The sequence below is a fragment of the Ascaphus truei genome, chromosome 2, assembly GCF_040206685.1.
Source record: "Ascaphus truei isolate aAscTru1 chromosome 2, aAscTru1.hap1, whole genome shotgun sequence".
In the NCBI taxonomy this organism is placed as follows: domain Eukaryota; kingdom Metazoa; phylum Chordata; class Amphibia; order Anura; family Ascaphidae; genus Ascaphus; species Ascaphus truei.
In genome coordinates, this window is record NC_134484.1 from 441,843,293 (window position 1) to 441,866,076 (window position 22,784).

Genomic DNA, 22,784 nt, shown 5'->3' on the forward strand with positions numbered 1-22,784 from the left:
GAATAACTTTAAAACGGGACTCCATTAACTTATTTAAATCTCTTGCCAGCCTTTAGGACTACTTTAATAGGCTTATATGTTGGGAAACAACGTTACCTATGACTTTTATACATGGGGTGGCCAATTCCAGTCCTCAAGGGCCACCAACGGGTCAGGTTTTCAATATATCCCTGCTTCAGCACAGGTGGCTCAAACAGGGGCTCAGTCAGACTGCACCACCTGTGCTGAAGCAGAGATATCCTGAAAACCTGACCTGTTGGTGGCCCTTGAGGACTGGAGTTGGCCACTCAGTTTTAAAGGAAGGGTAATTCTTTCAGCCCAGACTAATTGAGAAAAGAAATTCTATAGGAAACAGTCTTAGTTTCCTTTTTTACCCTAGTCCCAATGTTCTTGATCAAATCTCCAGGAGCGTGACAGGTTTTCACACTGATTAGTTTTGAACTACCACTCGCTTCACTTTCCTACCCCCGGTTCCTGGCAAAACAGAGCTCCTGTGACGCCGTGGAACTGATCGTGACTTCACAGGAAGCTCCCCAACATCACGGGACTGCTCTCATGGGGCCACAGGAACACCCAATTACGTCGAGGGACCTCCTCCAATGAACGCATTCTGTGAACATGGACTATTTGAAACCAGGTTTTAGCCCTAACTTTTTGAAGACTTTAAACCACTCAATCTCTGTGACAAACATAAGGCTGCGCTTATAGTGCCTTGCGACGGCGACCGCAAAACAAATACATGAACTCCGTCGCAAGCGCTTATAGTACGTGCGACGGCGATGTCGCAACCAAAAATTTTGAAGTAGGGTAAATTTGATTTTTTAGAGACAGTCGCCACATGTGAGTGTCTCTAAACCAATCAAATTGCGCGACCCGCACCTTTTAGTGACGTCACTGGCCTTGTCGCCAGCGACGTCGCTAAAAATCAAATTACAACTTTCGTCAGTGGCAGCGTCGCCAGCACTATAAGCACGGCCTAACATTTGTCAAAAATATGTTTTTAAGCGAGACTGGAGTTTTAGAGCTAGATAATTATCTGACTAATGACCATTAATTTTACTTCTAGTTCCATTTCTACATGGCATAATGCAGAGTTTTATATTATGCTACACTTGGTTCTAGTATAATTTGTTTTATAGATATGTTTAAATTACAGGGGAAATAAAAGACACGATAAGAGTAAGACACGAAGAAAAGTCCAATGAAAATTGAACATTTCCGATGAGATCGTGTAGATTTATTGCAGGTAGCAATACACTGTGATGGAACAAAACGTGAATTGTTCACTGATAAAAGTTAGTGGGTTTTCATAACCTTAGTGAACCATAATGTGTACATGCGAGTAAAGGCGCGGACTGACAGCAATGATACAGACTTTGAAGCAGGGGAGACTGGTTCCAATCTTGTGGCATTGTGACCTTCGACAACTCACCAACTCCCTGTGTCTCAGACACCAAAAGTAGATTGTAAGCTCTACAGGGCACGGGCTCGTTGCACATGCAAAAGATTGTATGTACAGCAATGCATATACTTATAAGAAAGAAAGAAAAAACGTGGAATGATGGGAATATGGAGACTGGATCTCGGCGTCGGCGGTAATCAAAGCAGCATTTCATTCAAAATCCTGTGTTTTTTTGTTGTTAAATCAGTTGTGTAGTAAGTATTACATAATACTTCATTTTCCCCTCCATGCTTTATGCCATATTTAATGATATTTTTATTTTTTTTATGTATAAAGCTTTTTTGGGTTGCTATAGCCACTATTAAGGAAGCAAACACCACTTCCACTTGTTAAACAGGCAGCCATATTGGGTGTCCTGGGATGCAGGACCTTCACCGATCGATCCCGGGAGAACGGATCGATCGGCAGCTTAGATAACAGCATTGCGGTAAAGGCCAGGGACGGCTGCATTTATTCAAAGAAAAGAATATCGTGCAAGAGGAAACGCCCCTTTAAAATTACACCCAGAAAAACAAAAACAAATGCAGTGCGTTAATATATTATGATAAGGATATCTGGGGTGCTCCCTCTAATTATCAATTAAAAATTAAACATGGTATGCCTGACAGTCCGTGTCTTAAAAAGCAAAAAGTCTACATACAAATAAAAATCAAATGGTACAACACTAGCCCGATATGTGTTGCTGCTCAACCCAAAGAGGATCCTCCCGTGATCCTCGCGGAATAGTAGAAACAGAGTGTCGGGAGCGCAAAAAGAAAACGCACAGTTAGTAACAATGTTAATCTGATGTGTGAAATCACAGTGCTCAGGGTAATAGGCTCGGTATAATATAAATACAGGTGATGTACTCACACAGCCATGTGTGAGACTGTAGCAAGGAGTGATTTCTTTGTGGACTGTAATCCCTCCTTTGCTCAGAAGAAAATCTTTCCTCTTGGATATTTTCACTCGGTGTGGGGTGTTTGTGTAGTAGGACGACTAGCGTCCTCGTGGTGGAACCCAATGGGGATGACAGACAGCCATACAAGTGGTTTAAAAAATGTGAATATATACCCATCACAAGGGTGTTATTCAACTGCCTTAAGTATATTGGCACTTGAATTTCAGTTGTGTCGGTGTTTCTCATTATATCACGCTGAACACCAATAACAATTGGTTTTAGTACATACGTTAGATAACCGCCAATATTAGATGTTATGGAATGATACTGTACATGCCATAAATACAATTGTTAACAACAGTTGGGCTAGCAGTGATCATTCTTATGGTTAATAATGTATGATCATATGATTAAAAACGCTCAAATATAAATTTCTCTATTTTAAAAATACATCTATAAAAAATACATGTCTCTCCAATTAATATATCCAGTTTTTATTGCGGATAGGAATGAACAAAATGGAGAGGATAATAGTGCACTACTCACTGGCATCAAAAGTTAGAGAAATTAAGAAAAGTGTGTATTCCATAAAAAATGATTATTTATTGGTCATTGGACAAACAAATAGCGAAGTTATCGCCCCACTCATTGTTTTTCTGCACTCCCCGCACTCTGTTTCTTCTGCCAATATATTAGGCAATACATGTTCTTGTGCGTCATGCAGGTTAGAAGGCATACTAAACTTACCAAGGTTATAAGGCATATAAAGTGCTTTACTGGAACTCCCAAAAAATCTGCCATTTTTAACACTTTTTTTTGCCATAGGAACTTTTAGTGATTCTCTGTCAATGAAGACAACTCAAACATTTAGGGGTCAGTCAAACCAAAGTATTAAGAAATGCAATCCAAGGATGTCTAATCTTCATTTATCGATTAATGTAGGTTTGCAAATGAACAGAAGCTGCAACAACCCCCCCTCCCCCCCGCTATTTAAACCAAAACAAAATTAAACGGAATCCTTGGGAAAAGGGCGAGGGAGGAATGGCAGGGGGAATAACACAAAATAATACTCATGTATTTCAAGGTTTGAACTTGGATTTTACATGCACTATACAGTGTATTTATGTCACAATTTGCCCTGCATACAAAAAAAAAAACAATCTTTCTTATTGTCACTATTGTCCACAATGGGAATTAGACTCCAAATAATGAACACATTTCCTCATTAAACATGCCAGGGGAAAGAAAAACCCAGCAATTCAAAAGCAAAAGCAGCAATTCATTCTTAAGTCCCACAAGGGTCCGTCGTACACTGCAGAACTGAAACGGTTAAAAAGCTTAATTACCTGAAATAGCACATGCCTGTAATGTTTTGTGAGTGATGTTGTGCTATGACAGAAAATATATTGTAGTTTTATTTATTCATACTGTTGATAGGACATGTACTATTATAGTGCTTAAGGGTGAAGCTGAACTCATACTAAATCCTAATTGTGTGCCTAACATAATGGCTGCCTTTCAGTTTCAATCCATTTTTCAGTCAGTGTAAGGCTACAGCCCCAGTCACTGCGTGCACGTGCGTGTCGCAGTGCCTTGCGACGCATGCACCAGTGCGAGCCGTGACCTGTGGTGAAGAGCAGGAGATCGCGCACGGGGGTGGGGGCCAGGGGAGGTTGGCGGGGGCACGGCCATGACGTCATCCAGCTGGTTCACCCTCATTGGCTAAACCGCCACAGCGTCAAAAATCTTGTCTTTTGGCAAAGGAGGTCGCACATCGTGCTTTGTGCGTGCGCACACACGCCGACTGGGGTTTGCCCCATAGAGGGCTGTGCTCTGTGTGTGGCGCACACACCGTCGCGCGCAGCAGCGGCCACCGGGGTCGAAGCCTAACTCGGCAGCTACAACGCACCCTTATATTACTACGGTAACATTATATTGTTACAGTTTTGCAGCTCAAACTGCTAGAAATATTGCCATCAAATTGTCAAACAGTAAAGTGTTGCAAAGATCGTGCACTGCTTGGGAGGATAGAAATCAAAGGAAGCAGTAAAACTCATTGGAAATTGCATTATGCGTTGAATAGTAATTTTAAAAAAAAATACAGTAAGTATTATCCAATACTACAGAACTGATTTATTTGGGGGAGAAAAAAATAATAAAAACCCCCATAGGATTGGTTTTGTTGCTTTAAGTTAATACGCTACCATTCCAGAAACAGGGGCACGCATAGATTGTGAGCTCTTCCGGGCAGGAATTCATGTTCCTAATGTTACTTTTATGTCTGAAGCGCTTATTTCCATTATGTGTTATAATATTATGTCACGTGTATTACTGCTGTGAAGAGAGAGGGGCTGTCTGTGCATATTCACTCAAAAATTAAGGATTCTATAAAAAAAAAAATATAAAGGTTTCCAACAAATCGTCAAGCTTGTGCGCATTTGTTCACTTTTATCATAGACAGGGCTGCAGCTTTAATATTCCCCTATTTGTACCAATATACATTTATATTTTTCAAAATAGCTCACACATTGCTTTACAGTACGTGATGAAGCTGCGTTTGTGCAACTACAGGGAAAGGAATTCCTTTTCACTTTGAAAACGACTTACTATTTTTAAACAAATGCATTAATACCATTGACTAGTGAAACCATGCTAAACATTATTATACAGAATTAATTGTACTCTCAAAAGACAATCAAACCAAAGCTTACAGCAAACAGAAAGATTACGGTCAATATTTACAAATCCCTACATTTATATTTAGTTGGAACAGCTTTTATTTGCTGTATTAATATTTAGCTGTAATTGTGTGTTTATCCTTATCCGAGAAATAGTAGGAAATAGTAGAAGCCGATACTCACGGGAAATCTCTGAGGTCCTACTGGGGGGCGAGGCTGGTTTGGTGCTGGTAACAGGGGTACTAAAAACAAAATACAAAAAAACACGGTTAAAAAAACGACACAATAAATGAGTCTTCCCAGCTCTGTCTCTGATTTAGGTGATACTGTGAACACAACATTTCAGGCTTTGCATTACAAAAGCTAAATGGCAACTAAATGTAATTACAGCAAAGAGTCAGAGGATTTCTGCAGTGAGCACAATGGAAACATTCCACTGTGGACAGGCACGTCCCCTGAACAGTGTATGCACATACTAGTAGGGCAATGTAATACAGTGTATGCACATACTAGTAGGGCAATGTAATACAGTGTATGCACATACTAATAGGGCAATGTAATACAGTGTATGCACATACTAGTAGGGCAATGTAATACAGTGTATGCACATACTAGTAGGGCAATGTAATACAGTGTATGCACATACTAATAGGGCAATGTAATACAGTGTATGCACATACTAGTAGGGCAATGTAATACAGTGTATGCACATACTAGTAGGGCAATGTAATACAGTGTATGCACATACTAGTAGGGCAATGTAATACAGTGTATGCACATACTAGTAGGGCAATGTAATACAGTGTATGCACATACTAGTAGGGCAATGTAATACAGTGTATGCACATACTAGTAGGGCAATGTAATACAGTGTATGCACATACTAGTAGGGCAATGTAATACAGTGTATGCACATACTAGTAGGGCAATGTAATACAGTGTATGCACATACTAGTAGGGCAATGTAATACAGTGTATGCACATACTAGTAGGGCAATGTAATACAGCAGGGTTTCCCAAACTTTTTTTTCCGTGACCCGGTTATTTTTGAACTTCTCCTTCGTGACCCACTAAAATTTTTATCGCCTATACTGGCCTATAGGGCCTGCACAGACACACACACAGCCACTGATACACACACACACAGCCACTGATACACACACACACAAAGCCACTGACAGACACGCAGCCACTGACACACGCAGCCACTGACACACACACTGATACATACACACAGCCTCTGATACACACACACGCAGCCACGGACACACACACGCAGCCACTGACACACACACGCAGCCACTGACACACACACACGCAGCCACTGACACACACACGCAGCCACTGACACACACACGCAGCCACTGACACACACACGCAGCCACTGACACACACGCAGCCACACAGATACACACGCACACTGATACACACACACACACTGATACAGATACACACACACACACACACACACACACTCGCTCTCCCCTATACCCACACACACTCGCTCTCCCCTATACCCACACAGACACAAACAGTGAATTACAGGCAACGACGGATGTGAGTGACTGGAGAGGGGGCCAGGGGCACTTGGGTGGGAGGGAGGGGGACCAGGGGCACTTGGGTGGGTGGGAGGGGGACATGGGGCACTTTAGGGGGACCAGGGGCACGTGGGTGGGAGGGAGGGGGACCAGGGGCACGTGGGTGGGAGGGAGGGGGACCAGGGGCACGTGGGTGGGAGGGAGGGGGACCAGGGGCACGTGGGTGGGAGGGAGGGGGACCAGGGGCACGTGGGTGGGAGGGAGGGAGGGGGACCAGGGGCACTTGGGTGGGTGGGAGGGGGACCAGGGGCACTTGGGTGGGTGGGAGGGGGACCAGGGGCACTTGGGTGGGTGGGAGGGGGACCAGGGGCACTTGGGTGGGTGGGAGGGGGACCAGGGGCTCTTGGGTGGGTGGGAGGGGGACCAGGGGCACTTGGGTGGGTGGGAGGGGGACCAGGGGCACTTGGGTGGGTGGGAGGGGGACCAGGGGCACTTGGGTGGGTGGGAGGGGGACCAGGGGCACTTGGGTGGGTGGGAGGGGGACCAAGGGCACGTGGGTGGGAGGGAGGGGGACCAGGGGCACTTGGGTGGGTGGGAGGGGGACCAGGGGCACTTGGGTGGGTGGGAGGGGGACCAGGGGCACTTGGGTGGGTGGGAGGGGGACCAGGGGCACTTGGGTGGGTGGGAGGGGGACCAGGGGCACTTGGGTGGGTGGGAGGGGGACCAGGGGCACTTGAGTGGGTGGGAGGGGGACCAGGGGCACTTGGGTGGGTGGGAGGGGGACCAGGGGCACTTGGGTGGGTGGGAGGGGGACCAGAGGCACTTGGGTGGGTGGGAGGGGGACCAGGGGCACTTGGGTGGGTGGGGGACCAGGGGCACTTGGGTGGGTGGGAGGGGGACCAGGGGCACTTGGGTGGGTGGGAGGGGGACCAGGGGCACTTGGGTGGGTGGGAGGGGGACCAGGGGCACTTGGGTGGGTGGGAGGGGGACCAGGGGCACTTGGGTGGGTGGGAGGGGGACCAGGGGCACTTGGGTGGGTGGGAGGGGGACCAGGGGCACTTGGGTGGGTGGGAGGGGGACCAGGGGCACTTGGGTGGGTGGGAGGGGGACCAGGGGCACTTGGGTGGGTGGGAGGGGGACCAGGGGCACTTGGGTGGGTGGGAGGGGGACCAGGGGCACTTGGGTGGGTGGGAGGGGGACCAGGGGCACTTGGGTGGGTGGGAGGGGGACCAGGGGCACTTGGGTGGGTGGGAGGGGGACCAGGGGCACTTGGGTGGGTGGGAGGGGGACCAGGGGCACTTGGGTGGGTGGGAGGGGGACCAGGGGCACTTGGGTGGGTGGGAGGGGGACCAGGGGCACTTGGGTGGGTGGGAGGGGGACCAGGGGCACTTGGGTGGGTGGGAGGGGGACCAGGGGCACTTGGGTGGGTGGGAGGGGGACCAGGGGCACTTGGGTGGGAGGCAGTGACTGGGTGGGGTGACTTACCTTGCCGCCGGATGCTTTCCCCTGCTGCCCCCGATATCCCCTGCTGCCCGGGACGGGAGGTGGGCTTGGGGGGACGGGAGGTGGGCTCGGGAGGGGGTGCCACGGGAGGTGAGCTCGGGAAACTGGCTGCGGGGGGAAGCTGGCTGCGGGGGGAAGCACGCCGCAGTAGGAGCTTGAACTTCCCCCTACGTCCCACGTAACGTGCGGGCCGCAGAGGAGCTGGCACTTCCTCCTCCGTCCCACGTTGGGAGCGGGGGGGGGGGAGGAAGGGAGCAGGCCTTGCTTGCCCTGCGCAAGCGCGCGGGACCGCAGGGGGAAATCGCCGGCATTTTTTTTAAATTGAGCAGGGGGGACGGGAGACACCGCGCGGCCAGCCTCGCTGCGACCCGGCAATTTTGGTGCCGTGGCCCGGTGCCGGGTCGCGACCCACCGTTTGGGAAACGCTGTAATACAGTGTATGCACATACTAGTAGGGCAATGTAATACAGTGTATGCACATACTAATAGAGCAATGTAATACAGTGTATGCACATACTAGTAGGGCAATGTAATACAGTGTATGCACATACTAGTAGGGCAATGTAATACAGTGTATGCACATACTAGTAGGGCAATGTAATACAGTGTATGCACATACTAGTAGGGCAATGTAATACAGTGTATGCACATACTAGTAGGGCAATGTAATACAGTGTATGCACATACTAGTTAGGCAATGTAATACAGTACAGTGTATGTACATACTAGTAGGGCAATGTAATACAGTGTATGCACATATTAGTAGGGCAATGTAATACAGTGTATGCACATATTAGTAGGGCAATGTAATACAGTGTATGCACATACTAATAGGGCAATGTAATACAGTGTATGCACATACTAGTAGGGCAATGTAATACCGTGTATGCACATACTAGTAGGGCAATGTAATACAGTGTATGCACATACTAGTAGGGCAATGTAATACAGTGTATGCACATACTAGTAGGGCAACGTAATACCGTGTATGCACATGCTAGTAGGGCAATGTAATACCGTGTATGCACATACTAGTAGGGCAATGTAATACAGTGTATGCACATACTAGTAGGGCAATGTAATACTGTGTATGCACATACTAGTAGGGCAATGTAATACAGTGTATGCACATACTAGTAGGGCAATGTAATACAGTGTATGCACATACTAGTAGGGCAATGTAATACAGTGTATGCACATACTAATAGGGCAATGTAATACAGTGTATGCACATACTAATAGGGCAATGTAATACAGTGTATGCACATACTAATAGGGCAATGTAATACAGTGTATGCACATACTAATAGGGCAATGTAATACAGTGTATGCACATACTAATAGGGCAATGTAATACAGTGTATGCACATACTAGTAGGGCAATGTAATACAGTGTATGCACATACTAATAGGGCAATGTAATACAGTGTATGCACATAAAAATAGGGCAATGTAATACAGTGTATGCACATACTAGTAGGGCAATGTAATACAGTGTATGCACATACTAATAGGGCAATGTAATACAGTGTATGCACATACTAATAGGGCAATGTAATACAATGTATGCACATACTAGTAGGACAATGTAATACAGTGTATGCACATACTAATAGGGCAATGTAATACAATGTATGCACATACTAGTAGGACAATGTAATACAGTGTATGCACATACTAATAGGGCAATGTAATACAGTGTATGCACATACTAATAGGGCAATGTAATACAGTGTATGCACATACTAGTAGGGCAATGTAATACAGTGTATGCACATACTAGTAGGGCAATGTAATACAGTGTATGCACATACTAGTAGGGCAATGTAATACAGTGTATGCACATACTAGTAGGGCAATGTAATACAGTGTATGAACATACTAGTAGGGCAATGTAATACAGTGTATGCACATACTAGTTAGGCAATGTAATACAGTGTATGCACATACTAGTAGGGCAATGTAATACAGTGTATGAACATACTAGTAGGGCAATGTAATACAGTGTATGCACATACTAGTAGGGCAATGTAATACAGTGTATGCACATACTAATAGGGCAATGTAATACAGTGTATGCACATATTAGTAGGGCTATGTAATACAGTGTATGCACATACTAGTAGGGCAATGTAATACAGTGTATGAACATACTAGTAGGGCAATGTAATACAGTGTATGCACATACTAGTAGGGCAATGTAATACAGTGTATGCACATACTAATAGAGCAATGTAATACAGTGTATGCACATACTAGTAGGGCAATGTAATACAGTGTATGCACATACTAGTAGGGCAATGTAATACAGTGTATGCACATACTAGTAGGGCAATGTAATACAGTGGAAGACTTGTGCAAGCACAAAAAAAAATAAAAAGTAACTTTTAATGGTAATAAAATTAATTGGACAATGATTGTTATAATTGGAGTGCTCTATTTATAGGTGACAGACAGACAGTATCGAGAACGCACAGCTAGAGTGAACATATAGAGTGATAAAAAAATATTACAATCTGAGCTGCCTCGGAGGTATTTTAGTCCTCAAAGTGTTATCACAGTTGATTGCTATACACTGTAAGGCAACAAACTGAAAATGTTTACATCCAGATCTGTCTAGGTATAGTCCTAATAAGTCTTTAAACTCCCTGGTTAACTATTAACCAAGTATTTAATTTCCCTGTTTAGTAAGTTACCGCTGTATTAGCACAGAGTTATAAGGTATACAGAGGAGAGAAAGTATAGAGGAATAAAGCGGCTAAATAAAATGGAGGACATTAAAGGAGCAATCCATGCAAATTCTACATAAGTTTTTTAAATAAATCAGTTCTGTAGTATTAGAGAATACTTAATATTTATTTTTTTTAATCATTATTCAACTCTTAATGCCATTTTGAATAGCGGGGAAGTACGCAGGGGTACGAAGAGAGAAATCCCTTAATAGTGCACTACAGTAATGCTGTGAGGAAGTTATTAAAATAAATAACTTTTATTAGCATACTTATAAAATAAAGGCATCTAAATAAAAAGAACATATGTGCTAGGTGTTCTGATAGTAGGTACACAACCCTTGCTAAGTCACATGGCACTAATATGAGGCCATTTTGAATATACTGTACTGATAATCCTTTGATTTCTACAGTAGGCTTCAGCCCACCTTGCCAATATTCCCAGCAATTTGGTTTGCAAACGAACAATAGATAATGTTACCGTATTAATATAAGAATACATTGCAGCTGCTGAATTACACTGACTGAAGGATCTATTTGAAACTAAAAGGCAGCCATTTAGTGAATCCTGGGAAGCAGGATTTTGCTGATCAATAACGGGAGAACAAACCGATCGGCAGCTTAGGTAATTAGTTTTTAATAAAGGTAATCAAAGGCTGCATATATTAAAACAAAAAAATAAATGAATATTTTTTAAGCTGCTTGGATTGCCTCTTTAAGAGTGTTCCTGACAATGTAAAGACAGGAGGCAAGATATCTATGCTAGTCGTATAAATGAGTAGTCACGCGATATAATATCACTGTGAGGTTCAGAAGTACTGATCACAAGATATCTAAGTTATTAGGCGTAAGTGCCAATATAACACATTGCTACAATTACACAAACATTAAAACAAAAAGGAAAATGGGCAAATGCAATTGAGATTCTGATAACGGCTCCACAAATATGGATAGATGCAAGTTATATTACCAACACGAGTCATGACAGAAAAAAGTTAACGTATTGGAATAAGAAGGAAGGAAAGTGTAAATATGAGCCTACAGAGAATGAAGGAGACATTAAGAAAGGAGGAACCAAGTCATTTAGATGAAGTCGGAGACACGGATGATTACAAGCCGAACCTTGAACTGGCGTCACAACGTTGCCTTTGAAATGGGGATTTATATGTATGTTTTTAGGTTGCGGTGGTGTTGCCAGCAGAGCATTCATCCCCATTCCTGGCTTGTCCTGCTGTGGCACTGTAGACATTCCATCGGAGGAGGGGAGGCGTGTTCGCTGCATTGGAAGCAGAGGCTGAATCATCATCTGCTGCGGCTGCTGCTGGAACAGACTTCGGATGGGCTGCTAGGAAGATGAAAATATCAGATGATCATGTAACCGTACTGAAATATTTTCAACCTTGCCAACGTTTAAACTTTTCTAAGGAATCAAATAATCTAGGCTTTATTAGTAGCCAACAGAGTTGGTAACATACCAGGGGTGGCCAACTCCAGTCCTCAAGGGCCACCAACAGGTCAGGTATTAAGGATAACCCTGCTTCAGCACAGGGGGCTCAATCAGTGGCTTAGTCAGATAGTGAGCCACCGGTGTTGAAGCAGGGATATCCTGAAACCCTGACCTGTTGGGGGCCTCTAAGAACTAGATTTGGCTACCCCGGTATATATTATGTCTGCCTTTTACATATCTATATTGTGTGCGTGCATGTGCGCGCATCTGTGCCTGTTCGCATGCGCGTCTGTGCGCGTGTGCCTGCGTGCACGTCTGCGTGTGTTGCGCCTGTACCTGTGGTGCGTGCGGCGCCTACTCTGCAGGTGCGCCAGCATGCATAAGGTCCGTGCAGCCTAGAATGTTGTTTTGTGTGAATGTGCGAGCGCGACGGGCGAGCGCCCATTAGTTCCATGACATCACTCGCGTTACGGTTTTCATTACAAGGCAAGGATTTTTTACCATGAGAACCCTGTAGGCGCCAGCAAAGAAGTTTCACTTCACAAAAGGTCTTTAAATTCAATCTCACCGATACATCCACAAGTAGCAGAAACGAAATAAAAGGTACCCCTTGGGAAGATTGTGGAGACCGCATAGGAGCCCTCTGGTCTCTCATGTTTCTTCTATCATTGTTGTCATGCCTTTGTTCTCCCATTCCACGAGACATTAGGTTGTTGCCTCCGCGCCTCCCTCCTCTTCGTGAGCCGTAACGACCCTGCTTACGCTGCCGCTCCATTTCTTCAAATTCCATCAACGAGGCTTTCGCTTCTGCAGAAAGCTCTGCAGGGATTAAACATAAGGAAAGAAACTGTAAAAACAACAACAGGTAGCAAACCCGTTTTATAACTTCCAAAGCATTAAAGCTGCAGACCAAGCAAAATCCTACATGTATGTTTTTTTAATACATCAGTTCTGTACTAGGAGAAAATACTTGCTTTTTTTAAATGCTACAACTCAGAATTACATTTTTAATGTATTATAATGTAACAAGCATTTTTTTGTTTCTATAGCAAAAATGTACAAGGTCACATCCCCTCGTCTTCTGAAACAGGTTCTGGCACCCCCCTTTTTGAGCCCAGCGCCCTCGCAGTGCACCAATCGTATCTAGTGACTGTCTGGTCACATGATCTTCTCCACAGAACTTTGCATCTTTGGTCCTCTTCTGCTGCACCGACAGCCATTTAGTGAACCCCCGAACTGAATCTTCGCCGATTGATCACAGGAGAACAGATCGATTGGCAACTTCCCTAATTTCTCATCATTGTATGGATTGTATTGATGCACATATTAAAAAAACGCAACTTAGACTGCTGCTTTAAGCCATATGCAAGATCCCGAGTTTTGCCAACAACCAAAAGGAGGAAAGCACGAAGCCCATTTGTAGACTGGCTGGTGCAGAACAAAGACTATGTACCAGTTGGAGTAAGTATCGGGGCTCAAATCCCAGAGTCCATGCGCCCTACAAAGGCAATTCCCTTTTCTGCCTATAAAACTACACGAATGCAAGTTGTGACGTCAATTAAATTGCTTCTACTTAATAATTAATTACTTGTGCTCAATCCCAATGTTTTCATTAATACCCACTTATCCCACCAGCAGGGCAAGACTCACAGTTAGCCAATCCCGTTGCTTCCATAGGCACCAACAATCAATTGCAACACAATGAGTTGCTGGCCCCTTTGGCAGATCTGTGAAGGTCAGCAAGATGAAAGCAACCATATGAAACGGCAGTCTTGAAAATAGTTTAAACTAAGTATCAACCAAAACACACTGTGTCCGCTTTACCAAATGCAGGTGGAATGTCGGGGGTGGGTGGGGAGTGGGTAATCCCAGTCTTAATAGCCCTCAAATCCATGAAATGTTGAATTCCTATGTCTTGTCCCATTTTAGAAGTACAATAAGGAAGGGAGATGACAGCCACTGAATGAGTGGAATGTTTTGTGGCAAAATAAAGTTTGTCGTACTCATTGGCTCACCAACATTTTGCCCAAGGTCGGAATATCCTGGGTGCAGAGGCTCAGCTGGTAAACCAAGCAGACGACATCACCGCTACCACAGTATTAGCAAAGCACAACGTTAATCCTTCCTCTGACTAGAGAGGCCAAAACACATTTTACAGCAATTAATGGCTGGATTTAAATTGCTGGATTAAGGAGTTAAAAAAAAATAAAACAGACATAGAAATCATCGTCTTCACTTCATTACCAGCTCTTCCATTTATTCTGAACTTGGTTACACCATTCTTCTATTCAGTTAATGCAGTGAATCAGCAATTATTTTTCTACTGGCTCTAAGTGTCAAGATTAATTTCACCATCCCAAGTAATAAAATGGTTTCAAATGACATCTTTAATCAGCACATAAAAATACCCCCCTCCAATAAAGACAAGCTGTCACAAAAGGTCACCAAAATGTGACAGGATGGAAATTATGTTTGTAACTTCAACTGAAATGTTAATTCCTTCTTTAAGTGTTTTCTTGGCTATTACGCCATTTGAAAGTAGGAAAATATAGACTGGAATCCGGTTCATTTTTTTAAATTCTCTAACCACTGTAGAAAGAAAAAAATGTACATTCCCACTCAATTGTTTTGCATCAATAAATTACTCCTGTTTAAGCAGTAAGTTTCCACTGAAAATACAGAATTATTTAAAAGTCCGGTGACCAGTGCAGAAAGGGAGTTTTGTTTCAACCAATCTGCCACCACTGCTATGAGTGATGAAGAAGCACACTGATAAACAAATTCAATATACAGCTCAACCCTGTTGTAACGCGATGCAAGCGTGGCTCCAAATTTTCATATTTATGAATACTTTACAACACGATTATTGGCATCTTAATACTTTATTGTACAATTCATACAATTGTACATTATTTCTAACGCGAACCGCTTATAGCGCAATGTGATTCTTTGGACCCCAAGCACAGCGTTATAAGGAGGTTGAGCTGTACGTATTTTTCATTTACATATTAGAAAGACTTGGCAAGTAATGTTTCAATGTATACTTTTGTACATTAAAATAAAATTAAACGGATCATTCAAATGTGTCAAAATATCACAAAAACTGGGATAAGGCCCATTGATCCATCAGCAGGACCATATTTCACGTTTCAGCCAATCATGATAAATTCAGAGAGCCAACATTTACAATTGTACCTAGATCCTCTACAGGGTTATATGCCGCCTGGTTTGAAGGTGAAGTTAAAAAAAAAGAGAAGGTACATTATTCGTGTGCTGTAAATTCGTAAGCAAGACACGTGCCATTATTTTTGTCTATTCTTTGTCTATGTTCTTATTTAATACAGCAGGGTTGCAACTTAGGCTGCGGTCACAGTGCGTTATACGTCATAAACTCTCCCAGGACCACGATCTGCGGTGAAGCGCTGTGCACGCGCCACACCCCGTCGGGCGCGCGTGCTACAGAATGCACTAGGACCGCAGTCCTCCTTCGCAAACTCTGAGCTCAAATTCCCGTCTCCGTGAAAACCGGTCAGGGTAGTAACTGGGACCAGACGGACTGGGGGGGGTGGGGGGGAGCTTGAACGGACAGCGCACGCCACTGGGGCCGCGGCCTTACTCTACAATGCGCTGATAACTTTAAAAACAAAAAAAATGTCCTTGCTTTGACTGCTGTAAACTTGCATACATTGTGTGTATGGGGACATTAAAGGCCTGCAAAAGCCAAACTGGAGACACAGCATCCATTGTGTGCCTTAACACCGCACGCGCCCTGACAGATCTAATTGGCTATAGACTAAATATAGGTGGACTCAAGACTTCAAGAACAAGTGTGTGTATAGTTATGGCTATATAAAACACACTGCTCCTTTTATTGTGCATTGCGTTAGGGGTGGCCAATGGCGGTAACTACAAATATGATAAAATGGTATGTTTTCATGCATTTTACAACTTGATTTTATATTTTGCATCACGTTTTGTCAGCACAATAGGATACCGACAGAAGATATGCTCAAACTTTATTGATACAATAGTGTCAGACCAATGAACTGCATTTGACAGTATTTTCCAAACGTTACAGTTGTGGTTCTGCCTAGTGTGTTATTTTTTTCTTACGAGTTAATTTCAGCGACGGGAAGCCCCTGCTTCCCTAAATTCATACCGCCGAAAGTGCCCATAGTTGTATAACCGGCTTCCTATTAACAGGCAAGTGGTGGGAAATGTAATAATCATGCAGCACCTACAGAGGTAAGTATCTCAGGAGGTGTAGGGATCCCAGGGATGAAATGAACGCGGTTGCTTGCAATGCTCCTTTAATGTAGTGGGATTTTGCAAAGTAAAACATTAAAAACAGTGTTCTATGGCAGAGGTGCGCCAACTTTTCCCTGTGCGCACCCCTTTCTGCGCACCTCGGCGTCAAATGACATGCGGGGTCATGTGACGTCACATTGCCATGGTAACGTGACATCACAGTGACCCCCGCAGCGTCATATAACGCTGGGTAACCATGACGATGCGTCGCTGGAAGTGTGTTATAGAGGCCTCGCGCGGTCCCCCGGCATTTAATTTAAATGCCTAGGGGGTGAGCGCGGGACCTCTATAACTGCTGCGCCCCCCAGAAAGTCTAGCGCCCCCTGTTCTATAGCACGGTGTTTTCAGTCTGTTACAGCTGCAGCACATGATACTGCACGCTTTATCATGTCTCATCTTTTCGTGCCTGTGTGGACATTACATTGAGTCGTCCTTCCCCGTTTTCTACCTTTTATTGCCAACTAATGCAAAGGTTCAAGGAATACATCACTTAGGTCAAGGATAATACAAGTACTCTTAATCATTTATGGTTTGCTTCAATTCGAGTCAGGATCTGCATTCTCAAACAATGCTTTGTTATCTAAACATGCATGAATCAATGGCAAGCAAACAAAAGGGAAGTTATTATGCCAAAATTTTAAATAAATATTAACACCACTGGTACTTGGGAAAATCGCGTCTATTATTTCAATCTTGTACATTGGCACTTTCATGGTTCCACATTAGTTATTTTTGGCCACCAGTCTCCCGTTCATGTCACTCTGCCACCGTTTATGGCCTCCAAAACTTCATCCTAACACCTTCCCCCCCCCTTTCCCCGAACGTAGGAGCCACAAGTGTTTTCTCACCACCCCTCAATGGCTCAGAGAAGGGGGGAACGCAGAGTTTTATGTAACAATGAGAACATTGGAATTGCTTATCTCCCATTTTTATTGGAGTTACAAGTTCCAATAGCCGTATTGGTCTTGGAGAAACGTAGAATTGTTGTAGGTCATGATAGCTTTTAGTGGTCTAACATTAAGGGAACACATTTTCATAGATGAAACTATTGCGTTTCCAAACCTCATAGCATCCTTCTCCATGTGTAGCATGACCATTCACCAAAGTAAACCGAGGTTTCAAAAGCTCTGTACAATCTTAATGTCGGTCCCATGAAACGTATCACAACTTGCATCAAATCTACACTTCAACTGGACAACTGAATGTCCAATACGCACATTTAAAGAAACGTGTGTTCCAGGTTCAAACAGACTAGTGATCTGAAAATCTTGCATCTTTAAACAAGTGCACACCATGAAATTATGTTTAAAATCACAAATTGCAAACCTTCAATAAACTAACCCATCAAAGGAAACACAGCACAAACTATTTTCCACACACCATATAGTATTCCTTCTCACTTGTAAACTTAAACCAAGACGTAATCAAATACAAAAAAACACTACAACATGACATCAAGACATTATCAGTACAGGCCAATTTTTGTTTATTCTTGTGACAGTGCAATTTATCTAGCTAAGCACTGTTTTTCCTGTATAATACCATCTCATTATTTCTACACAAAACCAAGTGTTCAGATTATTGTTGGTATGAAGTCCCAGTCTCAAACATCAAATTACCCAAAGGACTACATTGTTCTTACCCAAGGTTTCTGGAATGTTTCTCCTTTCTCTAGTAGCATCAGAAAGCCGAATGATTGTTCCTTCTTTACGTTCAGTTTTGAAGCGTATTCGCCCACATTCTTCATCTTCATCATCTTCTTCATCAGACTCCTCCTTGATTTTAGGCTGCAACTCAAGTGGCTCAGCATGAAGCTACAAACATGAAACAGCACAGAAAACGATTACGGATTTCCCTCAAACGTGGCAAAGGCTCGGAAATAAAGAGTGGTGGGCCGCGTGTGCAGATAATGTGCTTTTGAAGATCAAGTGACAGAAGGAACGCGTAGTCTGTATCCATACAGATCTAGATTTCAGAATATTAAACAGAGAATTGGGCTGCCGATAAGGAGCCCTTGGCCCACCCATTTTCTCAACTAAAAAAAAGTTTGCAGACAAGGCAGTCCAAAATATTTTCAAGCAGCACTCTGAGCTGATCACAATATATGTTTTACTATAAGAAAGCACTTCTTGCCCTTTCCAACACTGTTTTTATATTGGATGCTATTTAGAAGATATAAGCACTTGCAACATTAGTTGTCTGGCCGGTTAAAATGGAGCTTTCCCCAGAGGCCAGTGCAAAGGTTACCATGGTAACCGCAGAAGCTAGAGATGAAGAAAATTCTGATTATTAACATGCAGAAGTTGTACTCGAATACTTCTGGGGAGGATGGGGGGGGAGGAATTGCTGTTTAAACATAACTAAGATAATGTTCTATCTACCATGGCATTTACTGGGGGATTACATCAGAGCACATTATGTTTCTTGGAGCCATTACACCATTGTTATGATGGCTCAACAGAAATGTAAAGCAAAAAAAACATTACCTCCTCAGAATCATTAGTAGCATCATGGACCTCGGTTGTTTCTTCCAATTCATCCTGTGTATAGGTTTCTTGTTCTTCCTTCACTTTTTGCCTTTTGTATGAGTGCAGGTAATCTTCATCCTTACAATGGAGATCACAGAAAGACACCATAGTATAAGGAAGGGGGGGGGGGGGCGAATAACAGCATACATTTTGGAACTAATTTAATTGATCCCATCTGCTATTGCAAAGCTCACAAATACAAAACAGAAATGAAAACGCCCAATGTTAGCAAGAGAAATGAAGGTCATTGGTCGTCTATTTATCAAATGAGCTGCAAAATGCTGCTAGCGTCACACAAAGCAAGGCTCTGCCTTATGTGATACCTACACTCTACAAACACTGAAATGACCTGCGAATATGTGCATCTGAGAAATCTATGTGCTTGCAACAGCATTTGGAATGGCCATTGTCCATTCCCATTCTGCGTGGAAGTTGGGCCCAACTTCTGCATCTACCCGGGTCCAAGCTCCCCTCCGCCTTGGGACCGGAGGCCTCCTATCACTCAGCCCTCCCAGGGCAAAAAAAAAATCATAGCGCGAGAGGAGTGGGGGGGGGGAGAGGAACGGAGCGAGAGGAGGAGTGGGGGGGAGAGGAACGGAGCGAGAGGAGGAGTGGGGGGGAGAGGAACGGAGCGAGAGGAGGAGTGGGGGGAGGGGAACGGAGCTAGAGGAGGAGTGTGTGTGGGGGGGAAGGGATGGAGCGAGAGGAGTGGAGGGGAACGGAGCGAGAGGAGGAGTGGGGGGGAGGGGAACGGAGCGAGATGAGGAATGGGGGGAGGGGAACGGAGCGAGAGGAGTGGGGGGGAGGGGAACGGAGCGAGATGAGGAATGGGGGGGAGGGGAACGGAGCGAGAGGAGGAATGGGGGGGAGGGGAACGGAGCGAGAGAAGGAGTGGGGGGGAGGGGAACGGAGCGAGAGGAGGAGTGGGGGGGAGGGGAACGGAGCGAGAGGAGGAGTGGGGGGAGGGGAACGGAGCGAGAGGAGGAGTGGGGGGGAGGGGAACGGAGCGAGAGGAGGAGTGGGGGGGAGGGGAACGGAGCGAGAGGAGGAGTGGGGGGGAGGGGAACGGAGCGAGAGGAGGAGTGGGGGGGAGGGGAACGGAGCGAGAGGAGGAGTGGGGGGAGGGGAACGGAGCAAGAGGAGGAGTGGGGGGAGGGAAACGGAGCGAGAGGAGGAGTGGGGGGGAGGGGAACAGAGTGAGAGGAGGAGTGTGGGGAGTGAAATGGAGCTAGAGGAGTGGGGGGAGTGAAATGGAGCGAGAGGAGTGGGGGAGTGAAATGGAGCGAGAGAAGGAGTAGGGGGGAAAGGAATGGGGGGAAAAAGGAGTGTGAGGAGGAGTGGGGGGGGGGGGGAAAGGAGTGAGAGAAGGAGTAGGGGGGAAAAAAGAGTGAGAGGAGGAGGAGTTGAAATAAGTGGGAGGATAAACGCAATTAACAAAAACCCCTGGGAGTTTGGCGTAGGTTTGCTCGGCCCTTTCTGTCTAAAGGAACATTTTAAAAAAGTCCTACTTTTCCAATCCAATTTCTGCATCAAAAAATAAACAGAAAACGGTGATTTTAGTGAAATTGTGGATCAACTAAAATATATTTATGCAAACTTCTGTAAAAAATAATATATCTATATCTATCTATACAGACACACATATATATGCATGCGCACACACACACACACACACACACACACACACACACACACACACACACACACACACACACACACACACGTCATGTGTATGTAACATACTTATATTCCAATAAAACACATACATATACATACATATATATACATACATACATACATACATACATACATACATATATATATACACACACACACACATACATACATACATATCTCTATCTCACACACGCACACTTCATCTGACCTACCTAACAAAGATAAAGTTTCTATTACTATTTTGGGAGCAAAATGATCTGTTATCTTTATGGTTTAAAGTGGTACCAACGACACAACATACTTTCCTCCCCCTCCCTTCAATCTCTTCATTCAGACCTTGACAGCCATTAGTTACAATAAAATGACTGAAGAGGGCAATCAATCATTTTGGAGAGTAAGCACCTTAAAGATATCTTTAGGAAGTCAATAATCTTTTACCTTTGGATGACTTTATCAGATCTTGTTCAAAAGCCTGGATAATAGCTTTTGCATTAAGTAGTTTTAACAACTGCCAGTGGACCCCCACAACACAAAGCAGTTTTTTCTTGAGGATACAACGCTCAAGGTCATGATTCTCCGTTGCCATCTAGCATGACAAAGGAGTCAAACAAGCTGTCAACACAAACTTTGTCACAAGCTAGATAAAGAAACTGGCAGACATTGATAATAGGACCAATTTTCAGCTCTCCCCTGGGAAGTACACAGATTTCAAATCAGCCTAAAAAGCCACTGCACGTGAAGCAATGTGATCAGGGGAGATACAATAAGAAAGACTCACTTGAAATTCATCTAGAGGCTCATTGATTTCAAGGTCTAGCACCTCATCGACTATTCCGTCATCCCCTTGTTCATCCCCATATTCTGTGGGTTCCTCCGTTAGCTCAGCATCATTTTCTTCATATAGCTCCTGGAAATCTTCATTGCAGGTTTCAGACTCATCAACATCCTCATACACAGCGTCGCTCACACCCTCTTCGTACTCTGGTTCCTCTACTGCAGACTCATTGATGCTCTTGGAAAGGTCAAATGACGTGATCCCCCCAGCTGTAGCATTAAGACTAACTGTAACACTTTGGGCACTGCAGTGAGAAAAAATTAATAATAAATATATACTGTCGGAAAAAAACAAAAAACGGCAAAATTCCACAAGTCAAAGTCCGTTTGATTAGAACCTGTTTGTTAGCCCCTCTGGCAGTCAAGGCTTTTACCTGCCCCATGGTACTCGTAATACAGATCATGTGTTTGCAGCATAACCAATGGAATAGCAGCCTAATTACATATGTGATTCAACTTCATCTACACCCGACAAGGTTATTTTAAGTGTTAAAGACATTTGCACAGCTGTAAAGGAAGGTTAATTGCTGCAAAGGTGGACTCAATTATTCTCATCTATTGTTTCAAAAACTGCACATGCTATATTCAGTACAGTACAGCGGATGCCCTCGTATGGCCATTACTGCTGTTGCACTCACTAGTTCAAGGATTACAAATCATTAAAAAAACAATAAGAATAATTTAACATTATAAAAGGGATTATTCATTAGAGGCAATTTACACCAAAGTTTGGACAGTTTCGTTATTGTGCTACATAAAGCAATGTTTTACATGTCTTTCTGCTGACCAGTGTTACCTTAAAAACTAAATTATAAATGGTACATTACCATTTGGAGCCCCGGGGGTGTCTGTAACCAAATGTTAAATAAAACGTAAGAGTTTGCGGTGCTTGCAATGTTTAAAGCCAAAATAATGATACTATACTTAATATAAACTTAGGCAAGTCACATTATGCTTTCCAGCAGAAGCTGTAGATGTAATGAATGTTTTTTGCTCATGTTGCATAAGGTTTAGTCCAAATGTTAATAAAATGCATTTTTAAGTGAATATGAACTTGCACAAATCCTTAATTCAAGCGTCACACTTACACAATCTATATATCATCAAGTTCCCCATTCTTAAACGCTACCAGAACCCCCGAGCATGCATGCAGATATATATATATATATAGTCAGATAAGGCAGTTGGCACTCCAATAGG

The 22,784-nt window shown here is 44.0% G+C and overlaps 1 protein-coding gene across 5 annotated transcripts in view; it reads right to left on the minus strand.

Annotated features, from left to right (window-relative positions):
• RBM33 (RNA binding motif protein 33) overlaps window positions 1-22,784 on the minus strand; it is a 90,986-nt gene that overhangs the window by 50,619 nt on the left and 17,583 nt on the right. For 4 of the 5 annotated variants that reach the window (XM_075587859.1, XM_075587862.1, XM_075587863.1 and 1 more), the window contains exons 5-10: window positions 21,529-21,829; window positions 19,032-19,151; window positions 18,188-18,359; window positions 12,845-13,056; window positions 11,913-12,135; window positions 5,204-5,262 (exon numbers count right to left, since the gene is read on the minus strand). In XM_075587859.1, the coding sequence (XP_075443974.1) occupies window positions 5,204-5,262; window positions 11,913-12,135; window positions 12,845-13,056; window positions 18,188-18,359; window positions 19,032-19,151; window positions 21,529-21,829 (1,087 nt within the window). The remainder of the gene's footprint in view (window positions 1-5,203; window positions 5,263-11,912; window positions 12,136-12,844; window positions 13,057-18,187; window positions 18,360-19,031; window positions 19,152-21,528; window positions 21,830-22,784) is intronic. The other variant, XM_075587860.1, reaches the window with a different exon arrangement.